We start from the raw sequence: 21,328 nt of genomic DNA, 5'->3' as shown, positions 1-21,328 counted from the left end.
TTTGTATTGATTTAAGATTGGGTTGTAATCTTTGTACACCTTATATTTGCAAATGCAATGCGAAAGTTGACGAAATTGGCACCCACGGTCTAAGTTGTTTCTAAAGCAGTGGTAGATTTTCAAGACAAACTGAAATTAATTCCATTTATCAACCGGTCTTTAACTTCAATTCATGTGAATTCAACTTTAGAACCAAACGGACTGTCTCGGGATGACGGAAAACGCCCAGATGGGATGACTTTAGTACCGTGGATTAAAGGTCAACCTTTGGTTTGGGACGCTACTGTCGTAGATACACTTGCAGACAGTTACGTATTGAAATCATCTGAAGTCTCAGGTTTTGCCGCTGAAATGGCTTGCAAATGCAAACATAGCAAATATAGTTCAATAATTTCGTCAAACTACGTGTTTAAAGGTTTAGCATTTGAAACCTTAGGCCCTTGGTGCAAAGAAGCCATCGATTTCATTAATGTCATCGGAAACCGATTTATCGCGGAATCAGGCGATTCAAAATCAAAGAAATTCCTTTTCGAGAGGATTTCCTTGCCATTCAACGTGGAAACGCTGCAAGCATTCGGGGCACTTTTCCAGATTCCGCAATATTATCGGAAATTTTTGTATTATAAAACAAAAATGTTTATGTAATTATGTTATTAATATAAGCTCTATTTTTGTTTTTATGATAAAGTCTTATACATTGAGTTTGATGAGTGTTTGTTTAGATCAAAGAAAAATGGCCTTATTTCAGAATTATTTGCTGGAATACCTCCAAATATTAGCAGAGTATCTAGATATAGAAATTTATATTTCTTTAAAGATAATAGTTATTTATGTGACGAGCTTAGTAAATTAATCTTTACGGGCGCGCTGGCACTTGTTGGACGAGCGACGTAAGGAGCGAGTCCCATAAGCCAGTAAGCCCAGTAAAGATTAATTGCTAAGCGAGTTGCATACAAACTTTTATTTCCACCTTCAGCCTTTAAATTTCGTTTTTTAATTGTTATTTATGTTTATAAAAATTTTGTAATGAAAGGCGGTGGGGCAATTATACCTACGTCGTCATGGTGTTGAGATAAACAACAAAAATACTGTCAGAAGTTTTGTGAAATTTGTTGCAAAAAGAAAGAAAAGAAAGAATGGCTTTAATGCCCGATGAAATAACCGAAAATAACCACGGAATTACCAACGCTGCAAGTGCGGCTCTCTACTGATTCGATCCCAGGAGCGATATGAAAATGACTTGCGAAACGGATCAAAATGCATTATTAATGTATGTAATTGCAACAATTGATAGTTAAATTTGCTTGTGTTTGTAATAAACATTTAAAAAAAAATCATTTAATTAGTTTTGATTATTTATTTTTTGATGAGCCTTGTAAAGTCTTTACAGGTCTCTTCTACGTGCCTGTTAAATATTACAGGGCTCTGGCTGTAATTACGCATTTACTTAGTTACCACAAATACATACCTATAAGGTGTCATTTACTTAGAAGGTGGAAATAAAATATATTATGAATTTGATGATATTTCGAATACATTAGTTAAATCTGATAAATTTGACTTGACAGTTTTTGGATTTAAATGTGATCTTGTCGATCAAATTATAAAACTAATTAATCGTCTGTGATTCACTGCTACACATTTTTATATTATTTATTTCATCCTGTGTCAAATTTCAATACTTTACGTCATGTCATCAGTTTGAATCCGGGAAAACGCAAAAAACGGCCGGACGCCGGTTAAATGTTGCTGTTGGAAACACAAAAGTAACAATCGCAATAACAATGATTCAGTTTTAAGAAATGTTTTATTCAAACTTACATCTAAATACAAATTAACAATTTCACTATTTCGGCCACAAAGAAGATGCACTTACTTCCTCAGACTAAAAACGGTAGTTCACAAATAAAATAATACAACCATTTAAACCAAATCTAAAAAAATAGGGCAGCCAGCATTAACCTCTTGCGTAATTTTCTTCACATTATTTTCTGATTTCCATTTACAAAAATGGCTGAATTGTTTTTGATACCTTTCACCAGACTTGCTAGGTATTAATTCAGCACAGGCTTCTGCAGATTTTCTTACAATTTCTGGAGGATTTGCTTTAGAAGTCATTTTGACGCACAAAATTATTTCAACAAAATAAACAATTGCCAAACAGCCGTTGCTAATCATGTTCCTAAAATGTGACGAGATTTGGAGCTTTTGTTGAATTATTTTGAAATTAATTTCAATGTTTCTTTCAAACGAAATTTGAGGCAGGATGAAATAAAATACATAACGACATTCGTCCGTGAACTCTTTTTACAGTACTCGTTTCGAGTTTCAAGACTCGGCTCCTTCGTACTGTAAACTATGAGTTCCCGGACTTATAACGTTAATTACTATTTTAATTTTATATGTACTTTTTGAATATACCTTTAATAGTAGTTTATTTAACGAGTTCGCGTGTAATTTGGGCTTTTTTTGGCATGAGTGGGCCACTTTTAAAACTCGAGTGAAACGAGAGTTTTAAAGGTCCACGAGTGCCAAAAAAAGCTTCATTTATTTATTTCTACCATTTGTTGGGAACAAACGCCACCACACTCGATTATTTGTTAAATAAAATTTAAGTGAAGTGTGCTCAATCGTTTTAATTCCATTTTTTGAAAAACCTTCCGAAGGTACGGCCTCTCGTTAGAACCTAATTAAACAAAATGAAAAATAAAACACAACGTAAAGTCCATTCAAAAATCAAAAAACCACCACCTGTTGCTTTAGGTTGGTAAAATTTAAAAAACTCTAGGTAGTTATTTTTTCATACTATGTTGGTAACTATAAATTATGACATTTATTTGATTCAAAATAAAATTTAATTGCTTTGAATTTCATTCAAATTGTTTTATTATTGCTCAGCAAGTTGCATTTATTTATTAGTTCTTATTATTTTTACGTAAGCATGCCCAGAACAGAATTCACATGAACCCCAATAAATTTGAGTAATTTAACACTTAACCTAAAAATTACAATTCTCACCAAATTTTACACTGGACAGCGTTGCCGATAGTAATTATCGAGGAAAACGCGACATTGGTGGTTTTTTGATTTTTGAATGGACTTTAGGATCCATAAATATTTCTTTTCTCATTATTTTTATTTCGTATTTTTCCGCAAAATTTCATCCGAGGGAATGCGGCAACCAACAATAGGTACACCAAATGAGGGAGAAAAAAATCATCGAGGAAAAGTGTAGTACAGTTTAATAAGTCGTTAATCAAGTACAATCTGAAGTACAATTCACATGTAGATATTTCAAGCACATAAACAATCAAGTGATGTAAATAAACATACCGTACAATCAATTTTTAACAGTTGCAAGACACAAATAGAATAAATCCTGATAACAGCTAAAAGTTACAAAGATAAATATTTGATTATTGTTTTAGTAAACATTCTGGATTAAATAAGTCATTGTACAACATATGTACTTTTTATGTATTCTGTATGTAATATCTATTCACTTTGATTGTGACCACAACCAAAAACATAGTAGGCGCTGTTTACTGCTGCATACGTTTTACACTAAATATTTGTGTGGTGTGAACATGATATGAAAATGTCAGAATTGTCAAAACTTGACCATGGTAGTAAAGCAATTATGTTATTGTATTTATCAATATTAATAACGGAAATCAATATTTGAAGTAGGAGAAACTAAAAACGTCTGTCTGATTCTGTGATCACGTCTGTACAGGTACAGATTATTTAACGTAAAAACTTCGAAATCACCTCATGCAATTCTCGATATTAATGAAGAACGAAGGAAATGGTCATTTGGCAGTAAGACAAACGCGAAAAACGCCTGGGGATTACTAACGGTAATCAGAACTTTCAATTAGCATTTTCAGATAAAAACTAATCAGACAGAAAGTTAAAAAAAATGATTTACAGGGGATGAAAAGGCAGAAGATATCAAACTACGTACAACACTTACTAGCCAAAATGTACAACAAAAAAGCACAAACAGAGTTAACTTTATTGGTGATGTTCGTCTTTGTGGGTTGTTTTCCCGTTGGCTTCAATAAATGTCCTGTTCCAGCTTTTAATGTCCACCGATGGTACGTATTTTATAAAAATTGTTTATTCATAATTACCTCTTTAATTATTATTAAACTCAAAGCCTATATACCAACCAAATATATTCTAATTTAACACATGTTTTACTTATTTGTCAACTACATATAACTTTTTACAAAGTCGTAATACAAATACAGGGTTATTCTAAATGATTGTAGTCGAAGTAGGCGTGAAAACTGAATGTAAAATTTATGGTTGCCGCTCCACATAAAAAAACATCAAAATGATGTGAATAAGTGAGTACACACGAGACATAAAATGGGTGCAAAATAACTCAATCTTTTTAAAATTGATTACAAAACAACTCAATATTTCTGGATTCAATCGTTAATTTAATAAAAATAAATAAAAATCTCATCATCGCACTTTTCATCTAAAAAATGACAGTGACAGCGACAAAACTGACAGTTCACATGAAAGCGGCAAAAATGTAATAACATGGGCATGGCCTACTTCGACTACAATCATTTAGAATAACCATGTATAATATAAGTCAAATTATATATTTATAAACTATTTTGATGTATAAAATAAAAGTAAGTAGGTTAACCATCTATTCTATTACGGATACTGTATTATCTTTTCTGTCAGTATTGACATCACTATTTTCTACGTCATTATCGGTCACTGTCGTTTTAACTATTTCAGAATTTAAAATTTCGATATCAATGTCCCCCACAATTTTTTCAATATCAATAACTTTCTCAGCTGCAATCTTGGAAGACATTTCAAATTTGCCCTTATCTTTCTTCACTCCTTCGTCAAATTTCTCCTTTGCTTCCTTATACTTATTTAAAGCATCCTTATATTTATTTTGTGCAGCGACAAAATCATTCTGAACATCTGACTCTCTGGCTTTCTTCAACATTTCAAGCGCCTCCTTTTCTGCATCATTACCCGCGTTGAAGATTTTGTTTGCTGAAATTTTCGTTTGGACAAGTTCCAAATTGCGTCGGTGCTCATCGGTGTGTCTTATCCTTTCAGCTTCCTGAAACTTCTTCAGACTTGCGTCAAACATTTTTTCTGCTTTTGTTGATTCGTTTGCGTTTTCCGAATCGAGTACTTGTTGCAACAGTTCTTGTCCCTGTAGATTGTTAATTTCAGCTTTTGTATTCTTGATGCCTTGAACAGTTTTGGTGTCGTGAGCTAAACGCGAAGCTTCATCTAATTTCTTCAATGCTGCTTCAAATTGCTTATTTTTCATTGCTGCGATTGCTTCTTTGTCCAGTTTTTCTGCTTGTTCGTTCTCTATTTGTTGCGAGGTATTTTCTATTCTTATGACAAGTACTTTGCTTCCTGGACGTTCGCAGTAAATGTTATGTGATCTTCTCCTGTGGTCAAAATTTGCACTGGCTTTGTTTATAGCGTATTTTTGGTTTACTTTGAAAACATCTACAGATCCGTCTTGAAAATTTAGGGTCATGATAAAAGGACAGTTTTTAGCCCATTTATTTACTTCAGCTCTTCGTTCTTGTGAAGATTTGGCATGGATAAAAACTCCATTAAAATTTCTGTCTGGTCGCGAACTACCATCCCAATCAAAACCGTCCATTCCGGACACCGCAGTTGTCAACCCCGTGGTGGTGTTGTTAACTATACGAAGTCTAGTTTCCTGACTAGGCATCGTGATTAGACTGAAAAATCGATGATATAAGAGGTGTGGTACAATATGTCTATCCTCTTATTGTACAGGGTCATTATAAATAATTGTCCCATCGTAGTTGGCGTTGAAAACCCACACAAATTTTGGATGTGAGCCACCCTCGTAACGTTAGACGTAGACAGAGTTCCACTACCGCCAGTAGCCCCACCTATCGGCGATACTAGTCCCACTCATGTTATGAAGCCTGCGGCACATTCAACTACGTCACCAACGCCTACTGCGATGAGACAATCATTTATAACGACCCTGTAGTAGCCTACGCACTAAGATTTATTAAAAGAAAAATCACTATAACGTATGCATTGTGCGTATTTATACAAATGCAAATAAATGTACGACTATAACCAATACATTTAGAGTCAATTAAAAAAAAAAGACGTTGTCTCGTTCGTAAGTAATATTCGATCTACTGTATTATACGTAAATGATTTAGTTTAGCAGTAAATATTCAATTCTTTAATTTAAATTACTTTATAATGCGGATAAGTACACAACGTAAGTTTTTCTTTTCGCCTCCTAATATTTAGTTTCGTATTTTTTCGCAAAATACATACAAATTTTGTATCTGGTGTTCATTTAAATTTCCCCTCAAAGTTGGCGTTGAAGAGTCGATTGTGAACGTACCCATCACCAGTCTGCAGAGTAAAAATACAAACAAAGCAAAAAGTGAGGTTAGATTTAAACAGCAGATTCGTGGTCTGTAATCTGTGGTGCGTTCACAACAATCGACTCTTCATCGCCAACTTTGAAGGGAAATTTACACCCGATATAAATTAAACAAAAGAGTTACGAATTCTTTTGATTCTCAGTAGGTACAAATATTTGTACTGGGAATGTATGTAAGTATTAATTATCTTTCTTTTCAATGATACATTAGAGAAAATAATTATTAACCTGTTAATTAAAGCTCTTATTAAATCTTATCAAAAATGTAGGACATTTTGTAATTGGAGCTGAGATTTTTGTGTCATTGTGCAATTCACTTAGTCGATATTTATTTCAAATATATGTATAAACACTCAAATGATAAAAATAAACCTTACCCTACATTAATTTTTTTATAATTATAAGTCGTACATAAAATAAATCATGATAATAACAAACAAGATGCAAAGTCAAATATTTGATAATTGTTTTAGTAAGAATTCTGATTTAAACATGCTATTATTGTGAATTATATTTTAGATGTACCTTGTACGATTCTGACCGATTATAATAAAATAACACTGACTTACAAAAAAAAAATTTTTATTGACACCTTGTATAGTGCATATTTTATAATTTAATTATTTCTCTATTTACATTAGAATATAAATCAGCTACACATTTTACAAAGCGCAATCTTGTAATTTCACCTAAATTAAAACGGTATAATGTTGATACGTAACAGTTCTTTACGTTAGTTAAACTTTGAGGTTTTACAGAAGTTTCTTCCCAAATCTGATATGAAATTTACGAAATATCCACTTATCATTATGGAAAAAAAAGAAACAAGTAAAAAGTAAATTAATCCTCTGTGCGGCATCCAGTTTAAGGGTAGGATTAAACAGTCAGTCAGCTGGCCAGCGTCCAATTTATGCCCGCCGATTTTTTCAATAGATAACTGTGTGTGAAGTAGGTCATTTTCTTACATACAATTTTTTTACACTGTTGTGTAATATAATAACATAACACTGTGTGAAATGCGATTTCACACACATAAGCTTTTCTGTTTTTCACTTCACACACTGTTTTCTGTGGAATCAAAGGCTTTTACTGCCTCGACCTGCGTCTCGGCGTAGAAGACCTTTTCATGCACAAAAAACACTCACTTCACGCATTTCTGGTGATAAACAAAAGATATCGTAACCGTAAGGTAAGTGATGGATATTTTTTCGTTTCACAATCAATTTTGGTTTCTGGCGGCGTATTTAGTTGGACTTAATTTCTCAATTCATAGTAACCAACCTTAAGCATTCAAAATTACTTTTGAAAATTCTAGTTACACAACATGAAAAACGTTATTTCCCTAAAAGTTCGAATTCTAGGGAGTAAATTATTTTTGACACGAGAGTATATCTTATGAACTCACCATATTTCATTACATTAGATAATGTTAATAAGAAGAACTGAATAATAGTTTCTGTTTATTTTATTTTAATGTGTTTCGTTTTATTGTGTAATTTCATTCTGTTTGACAAATGTCATACGTAGCTCAAAACTGATTACTGATTAAATTAATGCCTCCGGTTTATATAAAAGGAAACTCAATTGAAAGCTGAATTCTAATACAGCAAAAATCAGTTTCTAATTCATATCAATATCACGAAAGTTTTCTGTTAGAACATATAATTCAATAAAAATATTACCTTAGAACAAATTGAAAGTAAAAAGTTCAAGCGGTTAGTTTTCTGACAGCACCAACACACTTTACAATGATAGAAGAATCCAACTTACTTTATTTTTATTATATAAGTAAGATTACAATTTCATTTTATCACGTACTAAATAAATGTGTGATAATAATGTTTTATCAAAATTGATTGAATTGAATTTAAATTTTTTATCGAAATTACGTTCTTGGAAAGTATCATATATAATTGCCGTAGTGATTGAGAAATTACCGATAATTTTGTGTCGGTGATCACAAGTGTCTGCTGTTGTAAAAATTCTCGACAGGAGGACACCAGTAGGGAATTTAACAGCAGACACGAGTGATCACTAACAAAATTATCTGGAATTTCTCAATCACGAGGGAAATTCGATTTGAGTATTCATCTAATGATCGCTGCACCTTAAATTTAGGCCAAATTAAAATTATAATCAATATATCAATTCATATTTAATTGTTGAGATGAGGATCCGGGATCGATAAATAATCACAGATTACCGAAAATAATGGGAGATTTAATTGTTTGCCGTTTTACAATTTGGACAATGACAAGATGACAACAAAACACGTGTGCACACTAACACGATACGAACACGACAGACAAAGTTTCTTTTGTTAGGTTAACAATTGACAAAATTGACAGAAACTTTTCGCGACAAATTTGAATTACAAATTTCGTTCATTACAATAATGTTAACATTAATAATAATGCGTTTTCTTCAAATAAATGCATAAAATCTCTGATACAAGTTGTCAAAAAAATTATCAATAATTTGTTGGCGTGAAAAATTACCGCGTAATTCCAATTTGATTGGTCGATTTTTAAAAAATAGAGCATTTTCATTAGCCAAAATGTTATGAAGTGAATACTCAGTGTGATTGTTTAGCTAAATGATAATTTATTTTCGTGAATACATACGCCGAATTTAGTGTAACAAAAAAAAAAAAAGAATTAAGATGAAAAGTATAAACTCATCAAATAAATAATAACTATATAAAGAGTAGAAGTGAGTCTTTTTGTGCTAAGCCCAGAGATTGAAGACCGAGACGAAGTCGAGGTCGGAAACTGGGCGAAGCACAAAAAGATCTTCTACTCTGAATGATATAGAGGAGTACTAATTTATCTTCAAGTGGATCAGAAAAAAAAATCGGACATGAATTCATTTATTTTCTTTTGCTTTAGTTACCGTAAAATGACAATTTTAAAACTTACAATTTTCAAATTTTTTGGCACCTTTTTTTATAATAATAAAGCTTTTAGAAGAGAATTGACTTTATTCATATGTGCAAATATTGTGTGTATTTAAATACAAATCTATTAGCAGTAGAGATTGGAAAATATGCACTAAAAAATAGCCAAAATATGCATGTAAAATGCATGAAAATATGCATTGAAATATGCAGTTATGCATTGGAATATGCAATTAATATGCATAATCTAAAACACTTTTTTTATTCAGGGTGAGTTGGGAAGAACGGTCAAAACTCCATGAGTTGATGGGGATTATTTCTCCAATAACGTATCAGAAAACTGTGTCATTATCGTTCAATAACAATACAGTCGGACATTAACGTAATTATTAATTACTAATTTGCGTTGTTGTTAAATAAAATCATATTATATGTATAAAATACTGGTAAATTTACCCTCTTTTCGCAGACTGGGGAAATAAATATGAAAAAGTCAATCATTTTCAAGACTTTTTGTCGGCAATTAACTTCTTTAGTAAGGTATTTTTGTATGTTACTTGCTTATTCTCTATTTTTGAGTTGGATGCCGGTAAGTCATAAAACCTGGTTGTTTCTTTTATTGGGAAGATACTTGCGCTCAGATCACGTTAACAAACTGGCCATCCTTGTTCTGAAAGCTGTGTGCGGGCGTAAGAGTGAGAAAACATGATGTCTGGGAAGATGTCAGGGATAGTATTTTAAATCCAAAAATATCCGCATCCGGTAGGCTGAATTGCGCTCTAGAAGCAGAATAACGCCTTTCCTTTATATTTTGGACGCACTGGAATCTGTCAGTGTTTCGGTCGTTTTATGACTTAGCACCATCGGGCTCAGATATACTGTATAGTCATTTTAACACACTTGGAAAGTTAACGTGCTTGAATAAATGGTAAGAACTGAAAAAAATGTTGATGAAAGGGAATTGTTTATCTCATAGTTGATCCACCCTTCCGTGAAACAAGTAAATAGGATAGGTGAAAGACACTCAATGCCTTCATTTAGAAATAAGAAGATTATCAACACATGGGAGATAAATTCACCTCTTGGGAGACATTTCGCAACCAAGCAAAGAAGATTAAATAAGTCCATCTCTAATGATGTGGATGTTCGTCTACCTGCTAAATCATGAAATGGAAAAATCCCTTTGGTAAATTTCCGAAGAAGGAAAAATACCATAATATACGTTCAAAAAACTAAGGAAATATGCATCTATGCACTTTGTATATTTTTCAACCTGTAATTATCAGTTCCAATGATAAATTTTGTTAATTTTAATCAAGATATGTATAATATATATATATTATATATAACAATGGTACAATTGACGGAAATAAACAAATTATTAGATATTATTATTATACTATCCCACCTCCACCCGGCGGCACGGCAATTTTGCCGGAGTACATACACTATTACGGATATTACTATCAAGTAATAGTGCAGTGCTTATCAACATAATTACCGGCGTCTTGCCTCCGCATTTTGACTTTGTTGTGTATTATGTTCTGTGTCAATGTTAAGGAACTTCCTCACGATGTGACATGAGTATAATAATATACCTTTTTGAATTTCAACTACCAATGTGTTATCTAAATCCAGAATTTTTAAATTTTTAAAAAGAGATTGCGGTACTATTCCCGTTGCTGAAATTACAAGTGGTAAAATCGAAATTTTTTCTAAACACCAAAGATTTCTCATAGCAACGGACAGCTTTAAATATTTATTAATTTTTGTGTTATATGTCTGTGTTATATTATGTGAATTTGGAACAGCTATATCTAAAAGATATGCTTGCTTTTGTTGTTTATTTAAAATAATAATGTCTGGTCTGTTATGCTTAATATGAATGTCAGTTAAAATTGTTCTATCAAAATATAACTTGTAACTGTCATTTTCCAAACAACTTTCTGGTGTATAACTATAATGTGGTTGTGTATTCTTTAATAAATTGAATTTAACAGCTAAATTCATGTGTATAATTTTAGCGAATATATCGTGTCGTTTTTTATATTCGCTTTGAGCCAAAACGGTGCAAGAAGAAATAATGTGTTCAATTGTTTCCCCTTCAGTTCCGCAAATCCTACATTTATCAATTATCGATTGTAAACCGCATATGTGTTTTTTATAATTTCTTGTATTTATAACACGATCTTGTATTGCAAATATAAAACCCTCCGTCTCAGGGTGAATATTTGATTTCTTAAGCCATGCATGAGATGCCTGAATATTAACTTCTGGTTGTTCCAGTTCTTTAAAGTATCTCCCATGTAAAGACTTCTGTTTTATATTTGCTATTGTGTCAGGTATATTTGGCTTAACAATGTCTGAAATTATATTATCACTTAAATTTAAAGGTGTGTAGCCTTTATCGGCTGAAACCAAAGCATTGAAAAAGGTGTTATCACGAGCTCTATTGAGGAAATAATTTTTTAGTGAAGCAATTTGATTTTTTAGCAGTATTTCTAGATTTGAAAAACCCCTACCACCGTTTTCGCGTGGTAAATTAAATCTTTCAATAGCAGATTTAGGATGGTGTTTACTAAATTTTGTAAAAAGAACTCTAGTTTTAATGTTTATGTTCTGTAAATTAGTTTTGGACCATTTTATAACACCGAAAGAATAGGTCAGAAATGGAACAGCATATGTATTAACTGCTTTAATTAAATTATTACCGTTTAATTTTGATTTTAAAATAGATTTAATTCTTAAATAAAATTGCTTTTCTAAATTTTCTTTTATAATTGAGTGTTGAATATGATTTGATTGATTAATACCTAAATATTTATAAAATTCTCCTTTATTTAAATTTTTAATGATTTCTCCTTGAGTTATATATTCTAAATGTTCGTAATGACCGCGACATATTGATTGCATTTTACACTTATCAATACCAAAACTCATCCCAATATCATTTGAGAAATTTTCAGTTATTGTTAGTAAAGATAAAATGTGATTCTTTTTTGATGCATAAAGTTTTATGTCATCCATATAGAGAAGGTGATTTAATTTGGATAGTGTGGTATTATTAAGTCTAATATTGAAACCATATCCAGTGCTATTTAATAGATTTGTCAAAGGATTAATGGCTAGACAAAACCATAAAGGACTTAAAGAATCTCCTTGATAAATCCCCCGTTTAATTTGAATAGGCTCGGATTTTAATTTAGTATTGTTTATTGATAAATTTAAAGTAGTTCTCCAAAATGTCATAACATGAGATAAAAAGTTAATCAAATCCAAATTAATTTTATAAATTTTAAGAATTTTAATTAACCATGAATGTGGTACTGAATCATAGGCTTTTTTGTAGTCTATGAATGCGGTATAAATATTTCTATTATTTTTTCTAGCTTGTTCCATTATTACCGTATCTATTATGAGTTGTTCTTTACAACCAAAACACTCTTTAAGACAACCTTTTTGTCATAATTTTATAAATTGTAGGCAGACATGTGATTGGCCTATATTTTGATGGATTTTTAGTATCGGAATCTTTTGGTTTCAGATATGTTATACCATGGGCCAAAACCTCTGGAAATGTGTTAGGTTCCCTAATAAATCCGTTAAAGTAAGCATTTATGAATACAAGTAAATTTTTTTAACCAAAAGTTATGAATTTGGTCACCTCCAGGGGATTTCCAATTATGTGAACTATTAATATTTTTAACTAAAATTTCAAGGCTAATTTGAATATGATGTCGATTATTACTATCTGGTATATCATTTTCTAAATGAGGAATCCATTCTGCCTGATTATTAAATTGAACTTCATTTGACCATATGTTTGACCAGAATTCTTTAATTTCGTTTATATTTGGTGTACCATTGTTAGTTTGAGTTTTATTATCTGCTAAATTTTTGTAAAACAACTTCTCATTATTTCTAAATAGTTTGTTTTCAAATTTCCGTTGTTTATTATTTTTATATCTTTTGAGTCGTTTAGAATAAATATGTAACTTTTGTAATAAAGTGTCTTTGATTTCTATTAATGTTTTATTATATTCATTATATTTTAAATAATGTATTCGGTTGTTATTTAAAATGGATTGAATACAATTATTTAGATGATTAGAATTTATACCCTTTAAATATTGAGTTATTCTACCTAAATCTCGTCTGATATTATTAATACGTTTATTTAGTCTTTGTTCCCATTTTGGTAATTCTTTCGTTTTTATATTATTTGTCTGGCCAATTTCTTTTGATCCATTTAATCTGATAATTGTTAAAGCTCCACTATATATAATACTGTGTAATTTTTTAAAACTTGTGGTGTTATTTACAAATTTAGGTAAAATGAATTGATTTAAAATTTCAATCATTGCAAAGAATTTTTTGGAGCTTTGTTGTTTAGGTAATAGTGGTCTATTAAATGGTTCTATATGTTCAAATTCGTTCAGAGTTCTATTAAATTCATCTTCAATTTGTTCTTTAAAATTTTGATGGTAGTAAAAATTTTTATTAATAACATGTATATCATTATAGCTCAAGTCTAAATTATGTATGTCTGTTTGTATGGTGTTTGGTGAATCGATAATTGGACAGAAAGAGTCATTATGATTAGATAAACTTTGTAAACTTTGCGGTTCAACAGAATTTTGGAGTAAATTATTAGAAACTTCATTATTGTCAGAATAATTAATTGACAATTCTAACTTTACATCATTTTTGATCTTTTCTAAAATTGCCGAAGGGATATAGTTTTTCTTCATAATGGCTCTCCTCTGGTCAGCTAAATTTTGAATAGTAACAGGAAACTGGGGGTACTTACTTACTTTGGAACGCTTTAAATAAATCAAGCCTGTAAGTACTCACAACATCCTGTAGTTTCGTGATCCGAAAATATTCCCGTATAATGAAAATATTCATTTCCATAGTCCATTTTTTGCGTTTTCTAACTTCTGTAGCACCATTGGATTGCAGTGAAGCACTTGCAACAACATTTGGCGCGTTTTTATTAGAGAGCGAATTTATTGACATTTAGACAGTTGTCACGGCACTCTATCTATTATTATTATTATTATTATTATTATTATTATTATTATTGTTGACGGCTAACAGGCTTGACGCCCAATTAGAAGCCCTGCCAAAAAGAAAATGATACACAAAACACAATCACAACACAACAACCATTACACAGAGAGCATCCCAACACCCAGGCTACAACTACCGAGTACTCATCTGAGTAGGATCGCCCTAATTCACGAGGAGATGGAGAAGAATTTTTTGATTTGCGAAATGCTGCAACAAAAAATATCGATGTGGGCCTCGACACTCTGGTAATTTCGCAGCATTCGAGTGACGGGTGACTTGAGCCCGATGTCCGTGTGGCGCTGACCAATGTAGAAAACACTCCTTACCCTAGATCCCGACCGGCTAACCCTCAAGCTGATCCTCTCCAGAACGGGAGGACATTCCTGCAGCCCTCTGAACAATTTGAACAAAAAGATCACCGAATGCTCCATGCGTCTATCAAGCAGAGACTGCAGACCAACCTCACCGAGCAGAAGACCTTGTGGACACCCACGAGGCGGATATGCACCATTCAACATGAAGACTACATTCTTCAGGAATCTGCGTTGCACTCGCTCCAGAAGAGAAGAGTGAACATCATATATCGGTGACCACACAAGGGAAGCATACTCGAGCCGGGATCTCACATAGGTGATGTACAGAAGCTTCAGGGTCGTAACATCAGAGAATTCCCTGCCAGCACGCAAAACAAAACCCAGTGCCCTGAAGGCAGTCCCCGCAATGGTCCGAATGTGTTCGCCGAAGGATAGTTTGGAATCGAAGATGACACCCAGATCTCTAATAGACTCACGTCTTGTAAGAATGGAGCCGTTGATTTTATAGTCAAATAAGAGAGGCTTGGTCTTCCTTGTGAATGAGACTATGCTACACTTAAGATGGTTGAGAACAAGGTTATTTAACTTACACCTTCTAGAGATCTCCTCAATACAGCCTTGAAGTCGAAGAGCATCATCAATCGAGTCTATCGTAAGGTAAATCTTCATGTCATCGGCAAACAAGAGGTGCGGTACGTCGAGATCGTCCACCAGATCGTTTATGAAGATATTAAAAAACAGCGGACCCAAAACAGAACCCTGCGGAACGCCAGACTCCTGCTTAAAGGGCTTAGACGCATACCCATTCACTCCCACGTACATAAATCGATCGCTTAAATAAGACCTTATTAGCTCCACAAGATTATCCGAAAAACCGAATGACTCCAATTTGATCAACAAAAGACCATGATCAATCATGTCGAAGGCCTTCGAGAGATCCGTGTAAACTACATCCACTTGGGAATGGTTATCTAACGCATCAGATAGATACTGACTGATCGACGCCAAGTTCGTCTCGGTGGACCGACACTTTGTGAAGCCATGCTGATTCGGAGATAGCTTGTGAGAGACATAATGGAGTGAGGAATTATACAGGACATATTCAAAGACCTTTGCAAAGTTACTGATTAAGGCAATAGGCCTGTAGTTGGTAATCTCCGATCTGTCATCCTTTTTGTGAATGGGGCGCACCGCCGAAGTCTTCCATCTCATAGGATAACAACTAGTATTTAATATTAGGTTGAATAGGAAACACAAAGGATCGGCGAAGACCGCCGCACAATCCGTTATCACAAGGCTTGGTATCTCATCAGGTCCACTAGTCATGTTAGGTTTAAGGCATTTTATGGCTTTAAGTACATCATCGTCTGAAACTCTCGTCAGAGTAAGATTATCATACGGAAGAGAAGCAGATGGGAGAGTGCTGGCGGCATCCCTCGTAAAAGATTTTGAGAAATGATCAGCAAATCTATCAACTATGATTTGAGGATCCGTTATAGTAGCATTGTTAAAAACCATGGAAGCAGGAATAGAGCTGGAGTTATTCTTGGAATTCAGGAATGACCAGAATTTCTTTGGATCTGTTTTGATGTCATTGTTAACTCGTCTGACATATTCTCTGTACACAGCGGCAACATCCGCCTTAAAGCACCGCCTTAAGGATTTAAAAGTTTCAAAGTCGTAGACAGATCCGGTTGTCTTATAATAAGATATGATTGTGTTATAGGGGAAATTGTTGAATTATTTGTTATAGAATTTAAAAATAATAATATAAAGATACAGTTTTTTTTAAATTAATTTCAGTATATTTGGCGATTTTCGAGTAAGTGCAGTTTGGAAATAAAAAAAATATATAGAAAAATGAAAATAGTAAAGTTGCCAAGGAAATTCATATAGTAGGTTTCAGTAGTACTGTAATCTTCCGAATAGGTTCGCTAAATTAAGAATTTAAATTTTTAGATAATTGCAACGAAACGTCCTTAACAACCATTTATTGGGGGCGGAATCCTTGAAAGTGGTAATGTAGCATTCAAAAGAAATTTGCGGACCATGTTTAAAAGGGCGTATCCGAGTTCCCCCGGTGGTCACTTCTTTACCTGCATAACCCTTTTTAACGGACGAGTTCCTCCCGAGGTTATCGGGGATTAGTGCGATAGGTAGTCGACGAGTGGTAGCCGGACTAGATTATTATGGCGAGTATTTTGCTTGAAATTGGCAATAACACTGATGAGAGGGAGAAACAATTTTATTTAAAAGGGTAAATTAAAATTTGTGTACATGATATGAGTGTACAGTGAGTTTTTTTAAGACTGGCCATAGGGTTTTAGGTGCTAATTTTTCAACCCCCTGTTAATTTTATTTTTGTGAAAATTACAAAGCCTAGCACTGTTTTTATATTAAACAATATTATCTAGTCATTAAAAAAAAACTCAAGGTATATCTATTTTTGCAATAAAAAAACTTTTGAAAACATCTCGCACTTTTTCACTCAGTTTCCATGCTGACGCTTTTAAAGAAATAATTAAACTAATTTTTTTTTCCAATATCCATTATAAAAATGATACTTTCATCACTCAACCCGATCATTCTTATCACCAGCGCTAATCCCTTACCGTTCACTACCTCCGCTGCCGCCGTTTAAAATCGTAGAAAACAAGGACCGATTAAGCGGGTGCCAGTCCAGTATCTCGTACTTCCTGGTTCAACCAAAAAAAAACCTTATTGTCGGAATGGTGCCGATGGGGATAACGTACGGAGTATTCGCGAACTGCTTCGGCTGCATGTCCGAGACATTCACCCAAAATCAAATAGATGTCTGCTTATTCATTGCTATACTTGGGCCAGCCAACAGCTGGAGTGATCACGAAATGTTCACGTGATAGTTCGTAGCGACGTCATGAAAAGCCTGATTTACACTGCTTCGCTAAATTTGAGTTTTGTGCCATTTCCTATTTAATTGTGAACAAAGCCTTGAAAAAGACTGACTTATGATTAAAATTTAATCACTAAATTTAAACCAAACACCGAAAACACAAGAGCACGAAACATACGAGACAGCAAGGCGCTTTGCTACGAGACCGTGGAAGCTTGAAAATTTCGGCTGCGTGCATTGAGCTGCACCATATTTTTAACGCGGGCCTTTTACCCAATAGGAAACCATCCCCCGAAAATCACGTGAAGATCACGCCAGTTTATTACTCCAGCTGTTGGGCGGCCCAAGTATAGTATCGAGCGATCCATTGAATTTGTAATTAAAGTTGGCGCTGGAACTGAAGCCGTAGGTCTTTTTGAATCGATACACTTATTTGTGTATAAATTAATGTTTCAGTGGAGTTAAACGAAGGGCCTGTTTATGCTTAGAACAAAATGGTGAATACTTTCAGCATCTGTTGTAACATTGTTTAATAAAATAAATATTACCATTGTAATTTTTCTCTTAATTCCTCAAATCCTTAATTCGCCATTTTCTGTTTTACAATTGTCATTAAATGTGACGTTTATCGCGATAGTTCAAAACTAGACATGCGTTGACAGTTCCAGCGCCAACTCTAATTACAAATTCAATGGATCGCACGATATAGGTGATTCAAGTTTTACCGCCCGCACGATAAACTCTATGAAAAAATTAGTAAAAATTATGAAACGTTGGGGTTACATTCCCTTGATATAAGGCTTCAAATGTGTGCAATCAATTTACCCGTATCACCTCATTCAGAGCCATAAAATTTAAAAAAATCGATTTTAATCCACAAAAAAAAAAATGTTTTTCGAACACATTTATGAAATGCGCATCAAAAGAAAATTGTTAGTTTTTGAATTATTCCAATTTTAACATTAAGAGGGAAAAATGACCAAGATTTACAACTGCAGTGTCATAAATAATAAATAAATACTTCATTGTTGGGTAGACATCTGCTGACAACTTTTCTAGTAATTCTTAAGTCCCTGAAGCCATAAACAAGCCATGTCAACCTTTTTTGTGGAAGTGACCGCCAAATTTAATAATAAATCATAGCTAAATCTTGCACTTTAATATCAAATTCCATTTATTTCGGAAACCGGTGATGTTTTCATGATTTGAATGACATCAAATTTTTCCTAAATGTTTGAAAGGACTCTCATCCAAAAATTACGTAAATTAATCTACCGGGTATTGAATTAAAACGAAATATTTACCTGTTAAAAAAGTTTAAATTTTTACAGAATGTTCTACAGCGGTACAGTAGGTGTTTTCGCTCGGGCGGTAAAACTTGAATCGCCCTGTATATCGTAGCTTAACTTTGACACTTTTTTCAAAACACCAGTTGTCAGTGCATTGGCTATGTTGCCGTCTAGTTCCAGTTGTTGAAGTAAAGATTTTATTAATGACCCCAATGGCACTACTTCTTTATTTTTTTTTTATCTCAAACTCTTCAAAGCGATGAGTTTTACATCTAAAATAAATATTTTGGAATGAATTAAGCTCGTTTACTTCTAAATGTTGACTTTAGGGACACCGGTATATCATAGAGGGTCGTGGTTGTCAAAAATCTTTCAATCTCGTACATTTTATTATTAATTGCGCGATTGCTGTATTTTCGTTCATCATTATTCATTATTGTTAATCACGGGATTGGGAGCAACGACTTTTTATGCGAGGTTCTTCTCCGGGTCTTATCGCGATTAGAATTTTTTTTTATTTTACTTATCTGAAGCGAGGAAAGAACCTGAGGACCTCCCCGCCGCCGCCGGAGTGGGCGGCGTAGCGGTACTAGCGCCCGTCGCAAGGATCGGTCATTCTTCCTCCTTCCATTAGTTTTTTTTTCATTTTCCCTTTACTCGAAATTTACCTTTTTTTTTTTAATCGCGGACTCGGAGAAGGACCTCTCAGGTGCTACTGTCGATTTTGTTAGTATTGTTAGGTCCTTTCGGAACCAGTCAGGGTTATTCTACTTTCACAATTTTCTTTTGAGCGAATAAGCATTTAGTTTAAGATACCACTTTGTATCATTTGGTGAGCTCCGGGCAGTCCACCTTCTTCACCGAACAGGTCGCTGCGCTCTCGGGGTAACAACTGTGGGGCTGACGCGAAGCCAAAGAACAAATAAAAATCGTTACTAAACAGGGAACACGGAAATAAAACAATAACAAAAGAAATACCAGAAATATTAAATCGAGAAATTGTGAAAGTTTTAAGTATTTTATCAATTAAGTGTTTATGTGTAAAAAACATCGAACAATGGATTGTTGTGGATAAGATTAATTCTTTTTTTTTTGAATTTTTGGTTAAGATATCGCTATAAATTTTTTTTCTACAACCGTCAAAAAAACGTGGCATTTATGCATCGTTATCAAGTCGCAAAGTATGTCATTTTTGATAGTGAAAAAATATTTGTCAAAAAGTTTCCTTGGGTGCTAAAAATAGTTATATTTTAGCATCCAAGGAAAATTTTACAAAAATTTAAAAATTCAAAAATTTTAAAATGCGGTTGTAGAAAAAATAGTGTTTGTATTGTATTGCGAAAGATGATTGTTTTCTTGGCGCATTCGAATGAGTTTGAAGTCTCGACCTGACGGTCTCGACCAAAAACTCATTCTCATGCCCCAACAAAAAACAATAATTTTGCGCACTTAATACAAAAATAACTATTGTGTATCTTTGTACCCTATAGTAGGTCGATTGATAATTTAATTTTTGCAATTCCATAAGATAATATTAAGAATTTTTTTAAATATCAGTTAAGTGTTTACTTGCAACAAATTTTACAAATTTTACAAATTTTACACATTACACAACTAAACTAAATTTTTAAACAAATAAAAACATCCTCAAGTCCTGAGCTTTTGGCCAGTTTCAAAAACACTAACAGCATTTTCCTCTTTGAACAGCAATAGGTACTAATTATTTGCTAGAAATAACTAGGGGATTGGGAAACATCAGATTTTTCAAGAAGCAACTTGTTCCTTAAAAAGCTCTGTGGCATCTGGACTCCATAGACCAAAGGTTTATATAGAAAAAGCTATTTAAAGTATTTGACTGTCCAATAAAGTACCAAGGTTAGAAGATGGTAGAGCTTTTAACAGGCTCCAGATTCCAATTCAGAAACAGCTAGCAGTCTTGTTTTATTGCAATCATCAGAAGAATCCAAAATTTCATGAAACTTTTTGTTGATAATTGGAGCATCCCAAAGTCTTTGCAAATTAGGTGAATCAGGCATCTGAATACCGGGACAGAGTAGCTTCCAACACTCCAAAGCTTCTAGCGAATATTTGATCTCAAAGGTGTTGTTTAAAGGAGAGAGTATAGGTACATCCGATGGGAGGAATTGAAGAATGTACATATAGAAGCAAGGAATGCTACTGAAGATAAATCAGTCATTGTAATACACCAAGATCTAACGAAAGTGATGCTTGATTCCAAGAATTTTTTTCATCGAAAGTTTTACAATAATTTTTGAATTTCCAAAAAGAACAGCAACGAAGAAAATAGTTACGTTTCGGAATCCAAAGGCAATGCCGTAGCAGAAATGAAGACATATGAGATTTTTTGTTTTTGATAATTTTCACTAATAAGTCGAATTTTCCCAAAATTGTTGAAGAAATTAGGCATTGCATTTC

At 33.2% G+C, this 21,328-nt stretch overlaps 1 protein-coding gene across 1 annotated transcript; it reads right to left on the bottom strand.

Annotated features, from left to right (window-relative positions):
* Positions 1-3,224: 3,224 nt before the first annotated feature.
* LOC138129331 (inner centromere protein A-like) lies at positions 3,225-8,253 on the bottom strand. The gene is made up of 2 exons (XM_069045621.1): positions 8,131-8,253; positions 3,225-5,753 (listed from the first exon to the last, which is right to left on the bottom strand). Exon 2 carries the CDS (start codon positions 5,741-5,743, stop codon positions 4,673-4,675), a length of 1,071 nt encoding a protein of 356 aa, XP_068901722.1. The 5' UTR covers positions 5,744-5,753; positions 8,131-8,253; the 3' UTR covers positions 3,225-4,672.
* Between the last annotated feature and the right edge of the window lie 13,075 nt (positions 8,254-21,328).

This window comes from Tenebrio molitor, chromosome 4 (assembly GCF_963966145.1).
Source record: "Tenebrio molitor chromosome 4, icTenMoli1.1, whole genome shotgun sequence".
Lineage (NCBI taxonomy): Eukaryota > Metazoa > Arthropoda > Insecta > Coleoptera > Tenebrionidae > Tenebrio > Tenebrio molitor.
The sequence above is the reverse complement of the archived record's forward strand: the minus strand, read 5'-3'. Positions and strand labels throughout refer to the sequence as shown.